This window comes from Lethenteron reissneri, chromosome 45 (genome assembly GCF_015708825.2).
Source record: "Lethenteron reissneri isolate LAM-NWPU_2019-01 chromosome 45, ASM1570882v1, whole genome shotgun sequence".
In the NCBI taxonomy this organism is placed as follows: Eukaryota; Metazoa; Chordata; class Hyperoartia; order Petromyzontiformes; family Petromyzontidae; genus Lethenteron; species Lethenteron reissneri.
This window is the reverse complement of record NC_083823.1, coordinates 3,973,160-3,989,812: the sequence shown is the minus strand read 5'-3', so window position 1 is coordinate 3,989,812 and position 16,653 is coordinate 3,973,160. Positions and strand designations below refer to the sequence as shown.

Genomic DNA, 16,653 nt, shown 5'->3' with positions numbered 1-16,653 from the left:
GTTCACCACAAGCACGTGTGGTTAATGCAGACACCATTAGCAATGTGGGAGGTCTAATCACCGGCTTGGAGGGCAGCCAGTGGAGAGCGGAGCACTGCCCAATGTCGCTTTGAGCCTGGGGAGACACTTGACTGCCGCGTGAGTTCTCTCCATTTACCGCCGATGACACAACGCTAAACATTCCCCGTGAAACTTATTGGCCGTATAACTCGACATCCCCTTTGCGGGATCCTCGTGAAGGGGACTCCTGTGCGAAACTGAGTGTGGGGGGGCGCGAGGGGGGGGTGATAAGCACGAAGCTCCCCCGCTGTGTCCAGTCGTGCTCGTGTGACATTTTCACTCGCGCCAACACATTGATTTCCCATTTTTCCTTCGCTAAGCTCTGCTCAAAGGTCAGGACGCAATTGCTGCACTCACTTGCTCGCCTGCCCGCGCGCGCGTGTGTGTGTGTCGGGGGAGCGGTGGCTTCGCAGTTAGCATACCGCGCTAAAAAAACGGTCAACATCGGTGATGAATGAACCGGTCCTGGGCCTTCCCTAGGTTGACTCAGCCTCAAAAGAGTACCTGGTGCAGTGTGTAAACATCGCCGCTCGGGAGATAAAGGCGGCCGGGCGTGGTGCTGGCAACCCACCCCCTCGTGTGCCGTGTCGGCCTTCATAGGTGCTCGCGAACAGCGCTTGCCCCAACAGTCTCTTAAGGCAATACGGGGGATCTTTGTCTTCATGAATATAAGTCATTCTCCATAACAAAGTTTTTTTTGGGTTGGATCGCGTAAATATATAAAAGTGTCGTTAAACCCGCCACCACCCGACACAACCAATTAGTAAGGTTTGTCACGTAAATATAATTCTAGTGACTGTGACAGCGGTAGGCGGTGATGTTGATGGCGGTGGTGGCAATTGTCACGCAAGCTCACGTTTGCCCGCCAGAATTTTTCTCTCGGGCCTGAGTGTCCGCATGCGTTCGTTCGCGTGCGCGTGTCTGTACGCGTGTGCACGTACGCGTGTGTGTGTACGTGTGGGCACGTATGCATGTGTGTGCGTGCGTGTGTGTACGTGTGTGTGCGCGAGCACGCGTTTCACCAGAGGAGATCGGTGATGCGGTGGCTCGCACGCGGAGCTGCGATATCCCTGCGGCGTTCGCTCAGTTCCCGGCCTTGCGCGTCGGTCGCACGCACGTCACGTTGCGTCTGATCCCGTCAAAGACCTTCGCGAGGGGTCGATTCGAGCGTGAATGTGTGAACATCGGCACCGGGCGGACGACGACGGGCGGCCGGGCACGGTGCTGTCCCTTTTGCCGCCCCTTCACGTGCCGCGCCAACCTTCCCTCCCGCTCTGCCTCTCCTCCTCTCTGTGCCCAATCTCGTTGTTTGATCCTTCTGCCTCCTTGCACCCCTACCACTGGATTCAACTCTCCCGGCACATGTTGCGGGTCCCCGTTCCTTAACCTCCCTTCGTTCCCCTCTGGAAGCCTCGCCTCTTCCCCATCTGCCCATTCCCTTCCCCTTCCCTCCCCTCGCCCCTCCACTCCTTCCCGTCCCTCCCCTGCTGCCCTTCCGTGACCTCTGCGCGCCCTTCTGTTGCCGCTCCACCCGTTCCCCGGGCCCTCGCTCGCCGCAGGCGCAGAGGAGCGAGCGGGAGTCCATCCGGCAGAAGCTGGCGCTCGGAGGGTTTCTGGACGATGGGCCGGGCATCTACACCACGTGCAGCCGCAGCGGAAAGCCAAGCCTCTCCTCCCGGTGGGTCCCGGTTAGGGTCACGGTGGGTCACGGTGGGTCCCGGTTAGGGTCTGGGTGGGTCCCGGTTTGTCCCAGTTAGGGTCCTGTTAGAGTCCCGGTTAAGGTCCCGGTTAGGGTGTGGGTGCCTCTTCGGGTGAGCCGAAGTTTCGCTGGTTGCCTACCCGGTCGATCAAAAAAACGGGCCGGGTAATTAAAGAACGGTTGAATAAAGGGCTGGCTGAACCGGGGACTGCCGAGCAGATGTCTCAGCGGCAGAGCGAGTGGCTCACAATGGAAAGTTTGTGAGTTCAAGCCCTGGTTGCCGGTTGACTCGGCCAATCATCACTGCAGGGTCGATAAAATGAGGACCGCTGTGGGGAAGTCAACAGCGTTTAGCCTATGGATAGACTCGCCCCCTGCCGTGAGAATACGGAATCCGTTCACTGGCTCGTAGATGTCAACGGGAGATTCTAATTTGAGCAGGAAATGACTGGCGTTGAGAATCACCCCCTTGGCAACAACGGTGGGGGAGGACTCGCAGTCTCCACTGGTCTGCCACCTCCGCAGGTGAGCAGAGTGGTTAAATAAAGGAGCCGCTCAACAAAGGACTGACTGGGCGTCTTCCCCGTCCCTCCGCAGGCTGCAGAGCGGCATGAACCTGCAGATCTGCTTCGTCAACGACAGCGGGAGCGACGCCGAGGAGAGCAGCAAGACCGAGACCAGCCCTGACACCCCCGCGTCTCCCATGGTACGCCCCGCGCACCACTCGCCCGCTGGCCCTCTTCCCCTGCCAGACGGACTGAACCATTCCACCGAGAGGAGTATTTTCAGTTTCAATTGCATTTATTTGGTATAGCCCTGTGAGCCATTCGGCTCTTGAATCGGGTGCAACCGCAACAAACGACAAACAAAAGGAGTGGGTTGCTGCAAGGCCAGGGTGGTGTCACTCATTGCGCTTTAATGAAGCGATCGAGATTGCTCACCCGGCTTCCCCCGCCCACCCCCCGCACAACCCTAAACTATAAACCAAACTATTATTTTTCATTTTTAACCAGGTAAGGCCCACAGAGCCACATAGCTACTTTTCAGAAGCCACCTGACCACAAAAGATAGCTCAACGGAGTGGCCCATCACGTGCAAATGTATCGCAGTAGCCAAATACTCTGAACGCGTGACGTTGTTTCTAAATGTGGAGGGAAAAACCGGACGGCCGCCGGGAGAAGAGCCCACGCGACCACGGGGAGAGAGAGAAACACGCAAACTCCAAACATACAGCAGCAGGCGTCGGGGTCGGGATCGGACCGACGAACTCCCGCAAACCAGGCGAGGTAGTTGACATCCCGCCACCGTGGCTCCCACCCCTCTCCCGGTACGCCGTCGGGCGCAGAGCAAGCAGAGCTCGTCATACTCGGAGCGCGACAGCCCCGAGGAGGAGGGGGACGAGGACGCGATGGAGTCGCCCCTCGACGAGATGGACTTTGCGTCGCGGCGCCGTCGGCTGCAGGACGAGGCGCGCATGGCGCTTGCCATGGCACAGCCGATGGCGCGCATGCAGGTGCAGGTGGAGAAGCGCAGCAAGCCGCCCCTCTCGGACCTGGTGAGGGCAACCGCTGGGGGACGGGGGGGGAGGGGGGGGGGTGTGGGCACGCCAGGCGGGGTGGGGTGGGTGGCGCTGCATGCAGCCAAAACAACTGGTGAATGGAATTTGCCCAACGTCGAAAGTTTCCCGGTCATCCTCCGTTCGGTGGGAGGGTCGCTCCTTCATCCTCCGCTGCCCCCGACGAAAATACGGGAATCACTTCCTCCCCCCCCCCCGCCCCCCCCCCCCCCTACAGCCGTCAATGCTGTTGTTGTAACGTTCTGACCACGCACCCCGACTGGACATCTGTGAAAATTATCTTCTCATCGAATTCCTCCAGTACAAATAAATATTCAGATTCTATGGGTGTCTCTGTGGGTCTCTGTGGACCTATGGGTCTCTGTGGGTGTATATGGGTCTCTGGGTGTCGGTGGGTCTCTGCATATCTATGTATATTGCACTTCTTTCACACCGTACGTAGCCGACCGTGCCGGTGACTCCCTGCCCCTAAAACTACTACCCGTGAGATGACGTACGTTACGGGCGCAACGTAAACGTGGGCGTTGTTGTAACGGAGGCGGTGGAAATCTCCGCTGTGCCCACCCCACAGCTCCCGCACCTGCCCCACCTGGGCGAGTCTCTGCTCAAGCGGAGCCTCCGTCCGGGCGACCTGCACGGCATGACGGAGGGGCAGCTGCAGGTCATCGTCAACGACCTCCACTCGCAGATCGAGAGTAAGAGCGCCCCCCCCCATCTCACGCCCGGCACGCGGCGACGGTAGCTCACTGATACGGCCGTTCGCCGAGGGTAGGAAGCCTCTCAATCGGTACCCGGACGGCCCACTCTGTTCAGTGAGAAATCACAACGAATTCCACCAACGCGGCGATTGAACGTCTATTATCATCAATCTGCCTGGGCGGGATGGGAGCTTGTTATGCAGAGTGCTGGCATGCGACGTCATCGCCTTGGCCGGCAAGGCTTACTTGTTATCACTGTGGCTTCCCCCCTCCCCCTGACCCCCCCGACTGTTTTGGCTTTAATCCCTGACTCGATATTCCCAGCTTTGGATCGGGTGGGTCCCTAACTGCAACGCAGCTGCATACTAAATAAAGTATTGTTCGTACTGAGTTATTTTTAGCCCAACCTAAAGACGGACGGACGGACGGACATACCGAGCAAATGCCTAGCGTGTGGGTTTATCGCGATTCGTAATCGATTTTTTTTGCGTCTGGCCATGCAATTATTGGCAAATATGTCGTTATCGGCGACGCACCCTCCGTTGCTCGAGTGTTGGGAGGGTTCCACTAACGTCGCTTTAGGGTTAGGCCCACCACCTAAACGACGCGGTGGCCTAATTGTTGTCGTGAAAGTGTTTATATGCGGTATATATACACATACACAGTAAGTCCCCGTTTAACGCGGTGGTGGACGCGTTCCTGAAAAGTGCCGCGTCAAGCGAAATTCGCGTGGAGCGAAAAGTATTTACCCATAAATAATGCCACGGTAAAGTTTGGCGAGTTACGACGCACGCACAAGCGAAGCAGCTCAAGAAAATAGTTAATCGTCGACCGCTTAGAAACCGTGTTACAACGGGCGCGGACTACGTTACAACGGGCGCGTACTACGTTATAACGGTGCGCTTTCCGCGTTGTGCGAAAAGTGTTCCCGATCGGAAACGCCGCGTTGGAGCGGAAGCACGTCGCAGCGTGAACCCCGCCACGCGTTCAGCGGGGGGCTTGCCGCATGTCAAAATAAAAACACCGCTGAGGGCCCCCCCCCGTTGCTGGTGTTGTTCGCGACCAGGCCTCAACGAAGAGCTGGTGCAGCTGCTGCTGGTGCGGGACGAGCTGCACATGGAGCAGGATGCCATGCTGGTGGATATTGAGGATATGACGCGGTGAGATGCCCCCCCCCGCTCCCTGCCCCCCCGCTCCCTGCCCCCGCCCCCCCCCGCCCCCCACCGTCTCCGTGGCTCGGCGGTGTAGAGCGAGCGGTGCGCAGCTGGGATGTTCAGAGTTCAGGTCCTGGGTTGGGGGTTGAATTGGCCCATCATCCCTCCGGCATTGATACACCTTTTTAAATCTATATATATAAAATCGTTCATGTCTGTCTGTCTGTGTGTGTGTGTGTGTGGACTTTGGCCCATACGCACTTTCATTGGACGGCGGTTGCCCCTGGCAACGGCTAGCCACGCCTTCGCCGCTTTCATTGGACCTGGCAACGGCTAGCCACGCCTTCGCCAAGGGCTGCAGTTTCATTGGACGGCGGTTGCCCCTGCCAACGGCTAGCCACGCCTTCGCCACTTTCATAAGCTCCGTATTTAATTAAATAATAGCCATTACACAGTATTGTTGGAGCGCTAGGGGGGGGGGGGAAGGAACGCCACCCGTACCCTGCCTCTTCCAAGCCGACAATTTTAGGCGAGGCCGCAGGCTTTGCACGCTACTAGACCTCGACACCCACCACGCCACTCTGAGGTAAATTCATCAAAGTTTTTCCTACTCTTCACTACACCCCCACCACAATGTGTGCTATTAATATTACTTTTAAACCCAACGCGCCAACAATCGATTACTTTAATGTTCACTGTACAAATACTCATTAAGCTGGGTGAGCGTACTGCCAGTCTATCATGTACACTGTAGCCTGCTTATTAAGCTCGGTGAGCGTACTGCCACTCTATCATGTACACTCTAGCCTGCTTATGAAGCTGAGTGCGTGTACTGGCAGTCTATAATGTGGACTCTTGCCTGGTTATTATAATCGATTCTTTATATGTTCTTTGTACAAACAGTCATTAAGCTGCTTGAGCGACCCCAGTTCGATTCCAACTCACGCCCACCACCGCTGACGATTATTTGAAACGGACCTGGCCCTCCCCTAGGTCCACTCAGCCTCAAAAGCGTAACTGCTGTCGTGTGTGAACATCGTCACTGGGGAGACAAAGGCGGCGGGGCATCGTGGATCCAAGTCCCGGGCGAAGCCGGGTCATGTGTATGTGTGTTTGTGTTTATGTGTATGTCTGTGTGTCTCTATGTATGTGTGTATGTACGTGTGTGCATGTGTTTGTGTGTATGTATGTGTGTGTCTATGTATGTGTGTGTCTATGTATGTGTGTGTATGTGTGTGTATGTATGTGTTTGTATGTGTTTGTGTGTTTACGCTCGCATTACACAAATGTGTTGCTGGTCTAAGGCGTTCCTCGCACAGCATTGCCGCTTTATTATTTCAGTCGTTTACTGCCTTACGCACCCTGAAAGTCGTGTGTGTCTGCAGCAAGCGCGTGTCTGTGTACCTATGGACGCGCGCGCGTGTGTTGTGTAGGGGGAACGGTAGTGTAGTGCTTAGCGTGCTGCCTGTGTCTGTGTGTGTGTCTGTGTGTGTGTCTGTGTGTGTGTCTGTGTGTGTGCGTGTGTGGTGTGTGGGGAGCGGTAGTGTAGTGGTTAGCGTGCTGTCTGTGTGTGTGTTTCTGTCTGTGTGTGTCTGCGTGTGTCTGTGTGTGTGTCTGTGTGTGTGTCTATGCGTGTGTGGTGTGTGAGGAGCGGTGGGTGTAGTGCTTAACGCTACGCTGCGCTACCAACCCGGCAAACCCAGTTCGATTCCCGCTCACGGCCACCACCGGTGACGATTATTTGAACCTCCCCTAGGTCGACTCTGCCTCAAACGAGTAACTTAACTACTGTAGCGTATTAACATCGCCACTCGGGAGACAAAGGCGGCCGGCCGTGGTAGATACAAGTCCCGGGCGAAGCCGGGTAGTACAGCTAGTCCTTTATATTAAGTTCACTTGCTTGCTTGCTTGCACGCTTACGACCGTGCAAATCTTTCGGTCGTTTTTTAACCCACTTCCCGTGATCCAATCGAGCTGACATTTTGCACACAGACTCGTTGTGCGTGACAATTTATTTTCGTGAAAAAATTTTCCAAAATTTTCCACTTTTTAGGAAAAAAATTTTCATATTTAATTTAAAATACCAATGTGATAAAAATGAAACTCTTACTCAAGAAAAACAGAAATGAATAATAAAATAAAACCGATGCCACGCATATAAAGGATTTATAGTGAAAAACTTTGTTTTTACGGGTTAATTTTTTAATGTGTGTATGTTCAGCGGCTTTGACGCCGTACGTAGCCAACCGGGCTCATCGGGGGTGCGGGGGAAGGACAACAAACCAAACACAAAAGCAGTTCTCAAGAAATGAGTTCAACACGTAGGCTTTCGCGACCAATTAAAAAGTAATTTTTTTAGGGTTAGATCGCGTAAGTATCAATGTGTCGTAACCCTCCAACACCTGTCACAGCCAGTTAAGGTTCGTCACGTAAACAGTGCACCAATTAGTTACTACTTAAGCCCACCGGTGTGTTGGAGGGTATTCAAATTGTTAATGTTGTAGATCTACTCTCCAACACACCGGTGGGCTGAAGTAGTAACTAAAATTGGCGCGTTGTTTACGTGACAAACCTTTCCGGCTGTGTCGGATGGTGGAGGGTTACGACACATTTATACTTACATGATCTAACTCTAAAGAAATTAGTTTTCGATCTGGATGATGATGATGATGATGATGATTTACAAGTGCAAAGCTCCAGTGGCTTCCTAATATCAGAAGGAAGAGCGTTCCAGACGGCCGCAGAAGCGCAATCTGAAAGTGCACGATGCGGTGACCGTCTTTGTTCGATGGCAAGTGAGAAGCCGCTGCTGCTGCTGTTGCTGCTGCTGCTGTTGCTGCTGCTGCTGCTGCGAGGATGACCGGAGTTTGCGTGATGGTTTATGCTCCTTGACGAGATCAGCAAGGCATTGTGGGTCATTTGTGGCAAGCAGTGAAACATGAGCACCACTGTGTAGGAGAGCCAAGCCACAACATTTACAATCTGAGTACGACGTTTAGCCAGTAATTACGACTAGCTCTTCATCAGGCGACAGCCAGATTTGTGAAGAAATCCTCCTGTTTTGTTCCTTAAATAGAGGGCTAGATGTGATGACATCACTTGCGTGCTGTACTAGTGACGAATTGCCACGTTCTGTTTACGTGACAAACCTTACTAGTTGGCTGTGTAGGATGGTGGCGGGTTTAACGACACATTTGTATATTTACGCGATCTAACCCCCAAAAAAAACCTGCATAACGGAAGATATTGGTCGCAAAAGCCTCCTACATGTTTAAAAAGGGCATCGTAGCGATGTTGACCTACCGGTGGGTTCGAGGCGGTCGAGACGTATGACGGGGTGGGCAGCCAAAGCAGACCCGTGAGCACGCCCACCACGGGAGACGGCTCGGTGACGCCGCCCATCCGTCAGCGCGATAAATAGCTCGCGGCCGTTTTTCTTGGCGCCGTCTGACGAGATCCCGTCTTCGTTAAGCCCCTCCCGTCTTTATCACCCTGTTGCGCGCGCGTGTGCCCTGGGTCTCTCTCTCTTTCTCTCTCTCCCGCGTTTCTCTTTCTCAGGCACGCGGAGGAGCAGCACAAGTTTATGGGCGCCAAGCTGGTGTCCAAGTGATGTGGCAAGGTCGGCGACTCCTGCGGGAGTGGCGCGGAGCGAGCGGGAATCTGAATCCCCGTCGAAACGTACAAACAAACGTGCAAAAAGCGAAACTCGCGAGGGTTCGCCGCCCTATTATCGGTGCCAAAGGCAAACAGGCCGAGTTGCAATCCCCTAGGGTAACGACACCGGGAGCCTGCGCCGCTAGCCCAGGCCGACCGCGTCTTCCGCGGTTGTTCCGCGGGCGGCTCTTCCCCCCCCCCCCCTCCCCCCGTTGTTCGACCGAAGAAGAGGCTCCCAAGCAAGCACGTGGAGCCGAAACGTCGGACATCAACGGCGCGACCCGTCGGCGTGGCGGGGAGGGTTTCGACAGAACTCTACAAAGACTTAAGTTAGCCATAGGCATTATAACGTGTCCGTTCACAGGTTTCCTGTTAAGATGGGGCTCATGCTATAAGTGGCTAATGGGATCCCAGGCCATCGCCAAACACTCAAACCCACGTGTCGATCGTCGCTATTTGCTTGGCTGCAGTGTGATGGGGCTTTGTTGTCCGTATGCTCGACGTTGCTTCAGGCAAAGTTGTCGCACGGTCCGTCCGTCCGTCCGGTTGCTCTCAACACTCACGGACGCGCTGTTGCGATGGGCAGCATCTCATTTTAAAGATCCATTTCGTGTATTTATTTTGTGATTATTTTACAAGAAAACAATTTTTCTCACGCAATTTTTGCCCCAGCAGCGGCACAGCGGCCCACCCAAGTGGATATCGCGGGGCTGCGTCCGAGAGATTCCCCGCCCCTTCGAGTGACCCCTGATCCATGCAGAGTGGAGGGCGGCGTTTCCCATTCCCTGCTTTGCGTGCGAGAGTGAAGTTCGTCGCGTCACCGTCACACCGATGTTTTTAATTTCCCGAGTGCTGAAATTTCACCAAATTAAGTGCGGAACCAAAGTTTTTACGCGACGATGGCTTTTTTATTTGTGGTTTTATTTGTGCAGTCATTGGTGACCAGGCTGAGACCGTCAAAACGGAAAGATGTTTCAAAATGTACCCTCCGCTGTGCATCAAGCTTTCATCACCCGAATGAGTAATTTAAACATGAGCAAAAATATTTCAGCTGGTTGCAGGAAACACTATGTAATACGATTTTTGTCCCTGGGTAGTAAGTGTTATTTTCTAATTGCTTATGCTTCAAAAGTATATAAAATGGCTATTATTTCACACAAACTTTGCTTTTGTCACCAGGACTTTATGTGAAGAAATGACACAAATGCACACCGCGTTTTCTCATTGAAAATAGGTACATTTCAAATGATCAGTCCTGGTCATAAAAGCAAAGTTTGTGGGGCATATCAATTTTCTGTACTTTTGAGGCATAAGCAATTAGAAACTAAACACTTACTACCCAGGAACAAAAAAAAACATTTTTGTTACACAGTGTTATTCACCAATATTGTCATAAAGAAACACAACGAATTGGCAAAGTACAAGTATGTTTTTCTTTTACCAGATTTTAATTAAACGACGTGAAATGTGTATAGATCTCATTGTATAATGTTGTCTCCCAACTACCGCGTAAGGCACAATCTTTCGTCATCTTAATCCTGTTTTAGATTTGAAGTTTTCGTGACTGCAATATATATAATCCTGTTTTCCCAATTGCATCCCCCTCGTGCTCTCGGGTGTCGCATCACGATTGGACAAAAGCATCCGTATTGGATCTTTTGCAGAGCAGTGCAACCCTGGATGTATTTAAAGAGTGGCCCACAGAAGTTGACACCTCTGCACCCACAGTATTCTGGAGCACCACTTTGCCCCCGTCTGCCCTGCTGCAGAGAGTAATGCCCGTCACATTTTACGGTGGAACACTTTACGGAAACCAAATTTAACGCCATCGATGTGTGCAGTTATTTGGCTGGACCGGGCCTGGAACCAACAATGCACTGCACTTGACGACGAACCCGGATTTCGTCGCAGGCAGCGGCTGAAAGTCTGGAATTGAACCCAGGATGTTAGCGGTGCCGGCTAGGCATCTCCGATCTCCTCCCAAAAGTCACCATCGGACTTCGCTCTGCCAGGAAGAAGGGACACGCGGTCAAAATGTAACCTTATTCATGTACTCTTCTGTTCGAGGACTGTGTGCTATGACAATGCTGGTAAAATATTTGTACTCCGTGCTTACGCATCACCGCGGAACCGTTTTGTTGTGTTGAGTTTGTTGTCATTTCTCCGCGCCTCTGGTTAGCACGGTTGGCTACGCACGGTGTGAAAGAAGTTCAACGTGTATACATGCACTGCCAACTCCAGTCTCTTAAGTCATTCTTGAGTGGTTATTGTTGACGGCTGGGCTCTTGTACACCACACAGATTTTGCCATTTCCATTGCATCTAACTGTCGTGGAATGGCCCCATAAGATGTCACAGAACCGTGTCCATTGCGTTCCATTCAAAGCGAAAGATTCCGTTAGTCGAGCTGGAAATACGCCGCGAGCGGATTGAGAAACCCGATTAGAGCGTGGTGACGGCTGTTTGTGCGTGTGCCGTAATTGACGACGCGGGCAAAGACCAACAACTCCGGACATTTGACAGTGCCGTTCCCGCCACGGGCGGCTAAAACGAGGATCTTTGCATCTATCGGAGGCTCGCGTCTCTGACGAGAGCCATTGACAGACCTCCGAACCGCTCGGGGCGTCTCTTAGTCAAGTTAATTTTTGCTTAACGCGTCAAAAGTTGTCGCTTGTCCGGCACAAACCTGCCACCTAAAACAAAAGGCACCATCGCATCATTCAACAGAATCGGTCTTTATTTAAAACTTGCAGGAATCCGATGAGCTATGAAGCTATTTTATTTCCTCACAGATGCGCGGTAAACACGTGAAACAATTATATACGGTCAAAAAAAAAATAAATGCAAAGTTGCGGCTTCATCTTCTTGGTTCTTTCGGTAAAGTCACGTAGAAGGGAAATAATAAAAGAATAAAAAACATTTTAATTTTTATTTTGGTTCTTTCGGTAAAGCCACGTAGAAGGGAAGTAATAAAATAATAAAAATAAAAAGCATTTTTTATTAATATTTTATTATTTTATTATTTCCCTTCTACGGTTCTTTCGGTAAAGTCACGTAGAAGGAAATAATAAAATAATGCTAATAATAAAAATAAAACATTTGCTAATTTTATTATTTCCCTTCTACGTGACTTTACCGAAAGAACCAAGAAGATGAATCCCTGCAGTCACGAAAGCTTTAAATCAAAAAGAAAAAAGTTGCGGTTGTGAGTTAGTTGTTGTGGCTGGTGGCCTCAATTGGTCAAAGATTTCGAAAAGCCAAAAGTTTCACGAGTCGCCCTTGCCCAGTGCGCGCTGGCTGTGGTGCAACCTCTCTCATCCAGCAACTCGGAGGCGGTCGCTAGCTCACGTGGTGGGGGGGGAATTGAACTTTAGTTTTGCACGAGACACCCACCCACAGCGGGGCAGCGTAGCAAGTAGGTTCGCGGAGGCTTTCCTGGGCGGGTGGATTTTTTTGAGTGTTCTCCTGCCGTTCTACCCGCTGTGCGTGTGGGTTTTCCTCCGGGCAATGTTTTTCAACCTCCCAACGTGAGACCGCTCGAGGAAAGATGCCTGCCCGCACGGATCTCTCTCTGAGCGGGCGAGACTCGCGCCGCAAGGTGTGGCTGCTTGCCCGGCTGGGTAAATGTCGACACATTGTACAAATCCATTTCTGGAAGTGATGCCATATGGGAACAAACATTGAAATCGACATTCCTCATTTATTTGGCCAGCAAAATGAGCTATTATAATTTATATTTTGCTTGCCTTCCACAATAAGCGTGATGTAATTAAACAAAAGTATTGTAAATAGACGTCCTCAGTGGCCATCCTTTTACGCTTGCACCTCGACGCGTTTGAATTCAAATTAAACGTATTTTTTTTCCCGTGCGACTTCGCAACATGAACAAATAATGACCGCGCATTAAATGTTACGCTTGCCGCTTCTCCGCGGAAGATTACACCAAAAAAGGCTGGGATCGCTCGCGACGTTCATCCGGCGTTTTATTTTTTTTGCGCTCGCCCGGCCGGCTGCTCTTGCGACGCGGTTTGCCATCCGCGGCGACGGGCGCGCAACGCGGCGTCCCTTATTTTTTTAGTTGTTCACGCGTCGGCTGTGCAAATCCCACCGAGAAGGATGAACGACCCTTTTCACCTCGCTCGCTCGCTCGCCTGCCCCCCCTACCCCCGCTCCGTGACCCCACACCCCGCCTGATCACCAACCTTGCCCCGTATTACCCCCAGCACGGTTCTTTGTTGTAAATAAAGGGGGAGAGAGATGAAAAAAAAATCCATTTGCAAAGTGAAAATTCTGGGCCGTCGTTTGTGGTCAAGCGGCGGTTGTTCGGCTGAGCACGGCAACGGGCGCGACGCGTCCGCAGTGGTTGGCGGGGGAGGGCGGCTTGCCGAGACGGTCGCTGGGAGCGGCACCCAGCAGAGGTTTGGCGACCGACGGCGAAGAGGACCGAAAGCCACAGAGGTGGTTGAGGCCGGTGTAGGCGAGACTGTAAGAGAACGTCCCTTGAAGGATGGGGGGGGGGGGAAGACCTAACCGCCAGAAGGGAGCAATGGCGAGATGTGCTGGCATCAGTGGCAGTGACGACCTCCTGACATCTTGACTTGCAAGTTGAAGGATGGGAGTTGAAATCCCGGCTGGGTGGCAACTCGTAACACCACTCCCCCACTCCGGTATTTTGGTTTGCCCACACCCTAGGACGCTCTCGCGTCGCGTGCTGCCGGTGATCGTGACTCAACCACCGTGACAGCCTGTAGGAGAGAACGTGCCAGAGGACGGTTACTGTGGAGATGGAGCCACGGGCCCAGGCCCTGGGTGGATTTGCGTTGCAAGACAATTGGCGTTTTATCGATACCGTATTCACCAGAGAAAAACTAATGTTGGGCCATATTGATGAAGCTGAGGACTTCAGGACCATACCCCCCCACGCATGGCTGAAGATGACAAAGGATGAACGGCGTTCAGAAGCCGCGCCTGGGCCACTTGTGGAAAGGGCCCAGCCGAGGTCCTGCCCGAACAAAGTCTCCGTGCACCCTGCGGGATGCCGTGTGCATGGGTAGTCATGGAAATCCACGCGGTTCATTGCTCAACGGATCACAGCATAACTGTGTATACACACACATCGACATGTACTGCTCTCAAAGATGCCCCCATATAGCCATACAGACATCTGTTTGCGAGCACCTATTAAGGTCGACACGGCCGCCTTTGTCTTCCCAGTGTTGAATTTTTTTTCACACCGCACAAGGTACTCATTGAAGGCTGCGTCGACTTAGGGGAGGCCCAGGACCGGTTCTAATTGTCAGCTTGTTGGTCTTGAGCGGGAATCGAACTTGGGTCGCCGGGTTCATCGCGCAGTTGGACAAACATTTTGTCACCGCTTCATCGTGTGCACACAAGACAAATATCCCCCGTGTAGCCTGTAACAGACTGTAGGGGCAAGTGCTGTTAGTGAGCAGCACCTATGAAGGCCGGCACGGCACACGAAGGAGGTGGGCGATGTTTACACACCGCACCAGGTACTCATTTTGAGGCCGAGTCGACCTAGGGGAGGCACACGCGCGTGTCACATATCTCATACATCGTTTATTCAATTTATTTTGACAGTGTAGACAAACGACTTACCTGGCACTAAAAAGTATTACACACGAAAATGCCTCCGAGCGGGGGGGGGAGGAATGCGTAAAAATCACGAGATATCAAAACACCGTCTCGCCCCACTCCCTTGACCGCATTCGAAAGTAAAAAAAAAACCAAAGCGGAGGAAGGAGCGGAGCGGGAGGGCGTTGGGACCGTGGGTCGAGTGAGGTTTGTGACCCGACCAAATGATCTCGCCGGACGCACTCATCCCACAAACTGCGGAAATAAATTAACGAAAGCTGCGCTTAAATAATATACTCGACGGGGGTAGCTTCGTGCAGGGCGACCCATGCAGCGCTCCCGTCGCTGTTGCATATTTCGGTTTATAATAAAAATAAAAACCTCCCAACTCTCATTCGCTTTTCGCTCCAGTCATCCTTGCGTGCTCGGAGGGAGCGGGGGGGAGGCGATCACGATAACTGTCAAAAGTCGCCCGCGCTTCAACGCACGATCGCCAATGCTGCTACGCATCGGTAACCTGTCATTTTGTTTGCTCGTTTTTTGATTTCGGAAGTACACGCCGACTTTTGCGGGGTTGAAGAGCGGGGGCGGCGGGGCGGGGGGTGATATATGTACAAAACTATGCGAGATTTTATTTTTGTTAAATTAAGGAGGAAACTTTCTGGGAAAACAACTGTGATAACCGACAGGGCCTCAGCGTCCATTGCAGCGTTGGCTCTTCTTGTGAAACGCAGCACTGCAGCAGCGCCCCCATTCCGTCCATCGAAGCGGTACCCAATTTAACGGCCCCCCCGAGAGATGATTGTCACACGTGTTTCAATCAAGGGCCTCTCCAGGTGAGCGATTTTAAAACAAACCATGGGTTATCAAGTGTTTCCGCGGCTACCCTAAAACGTTTAATTTATTTAAACAAGCCTCTCACTTCTTACACTTTTAACTTACGTTTTTTTTTTACATTTTCTTCACCCCATTTTTATATAATTTACACACACAATGCTACGTTGTAATTGTTTTTCTTGACTAGTTAGTGTCGAAACTACATGATATATTTCACCACGCATAACAGACGGCCGCTCTCTCGAGGAGGGGTTTACCGACGCTTGCTCCCCCCCCCCTCCGCCCTTCGACGCTCTTACAATCAGAATCTTATTTCACGGAAGTATTAGTTTGTTTGCTCGGCAAACGCGCCGTGCGACTGTTTAAGCTCAAGCTCACGACGCAGCCGACTTACGGCCGCAACTCGTGCCACATCCTCCACGAAACACTCCACCGGAACTTAATTTTAGCACGTGTCGCTCCGTGAGTAATTCACGCTCACAGAGGGCCGTGGGGTGGATATTCCCCCCCTCTCTCGCCTCGCTCTTCACCGCGCTCGATATTGGCGCGTAAACGTTTAAATCGCCGCCGTAAACTTATTATTTTAAATATATTTCGGGTTAATGGATCGATTTGACGCCACGCACACTTCAAATCACTTCGCAAGGTCTCGAAGTCGCGCGCGTCACGCCGTTTATATATATATATATTTTTTGCACGCCTCTTGGGTTTTTCAGATTGGCATTTGCTGGTTTTCTCGGATCCTGCACCAACACCAACCTCCAGACACGCGTCCAGACACGCGACACGTGAAACACCCTCGCGCAGATTCACCCACGTCCCCGTGAACCATCCGGGGGGCGGGGGGGGCGGAGTGGCTTCGAGCCCTGGAATTCCAATCAGACGGTCGCGCATTTCAAATCCCGATCTGGTTGGTGGCGGGGGTAAGGAGGGGGAGAGGGGGGGTTCACAACTCATGGGGGGGGGCGCAGCTAGACCGAGCACCACCACCACCACCACCAAACACCGCCACCATCACCACTTTTTGCAGGAATTCAACAGTGGCCGGACTTGTGGAGAGGCCGGCTCCCGTCATAGGAATGTGGAGTTTCCAGCACTGCCGGCGGAGACGACGACGGCCGCCGCCGCCGGCGCAGCCGCCACTGCCACTGCCGCCCCGTCGCTCGCGCGAGCGGCGAGGCGGTCCGGCTCGACCTTAACTCCCCTGGAAGAGCGGACACATTCCTCCCGTCAGCCCTTCTTCTTACATTTACAAGCACGTGGGAGACGCTCACCACGACTGGGCGCCGACGGGCTCGGGACCAATGCAACAACGCGGACGACGAGCGCCTCTCTCTCGCTCTTGCGCTCTCTCACTCACTCTCGCTCTCTCACTCGCTCT

General features: G+C 52.7%; 2 protein-coding genes across 8 annotated transcripts in view; one reads left to right on the top strand and one right to left on the bottom strand.

The window, feature by feature from the left end:
- LOC133353777 (schwannomin-interacting protein 1-like) overlaps positions 1-11,081 on the top strand; it is a 180,419-nt gene extending 169,338 nt beyond the window's left edge. For both annotated transcript variants that reach the window (XM_061570157.1, XM_061570158.1), the window contains 6 exons: positions 1,620-1,738; positions 2,357-2,465; positions 3,105-3,314; positions 3,907-4,030; positions 5,100-5,193; positions 8,746-11,081. In XM_061570157.1, the coding sequence (XP_061426141.1) occupies positions 1,620-1,738; positions 2,357-2,465; positions 3,105-3,314; positions 3,907-4,030; positions 5,100-5,193; positions 8,746-8,797 (708 nt within the window). In that variant the 3' untranslated portion in view covers positions 8,798-11,081. The remainder of the gene's footprint in view (positions 1-1,619; positions 1,739-2,356; positions 2,466-3,104; positions 3,315-3,906; positions 4,031-5,099; positions 5,194-8,745) is intronic.
- A 3,319-nt stretch (positions 11,082-14,400) lies between these two features.
- The window catches only part of LOC133353776 (glycerophosphodiester phosphodiesterase domain-containing protein 5-like), a 71,231-nt gene continuing 68,978 nt past the window's right edge, over positions 14,401-16,653 (bottom strand). For all 6 annotated transcript variants that reach the window (XM_061570156.1, XM_061570155.1, XM_061570151.1 and 3 more), the window contains one exon: positions 14,401-16,476. In XM_061570156.1, the coding sequence (XP_061426140.1) occupies positions 16,344-16,476 (133 nt within the window). In that variant the 3' untranslated portion in view covers positions 14,401-16,343. The remainder of the gene's footprint in view (positions 16,477-16,653) is intronic.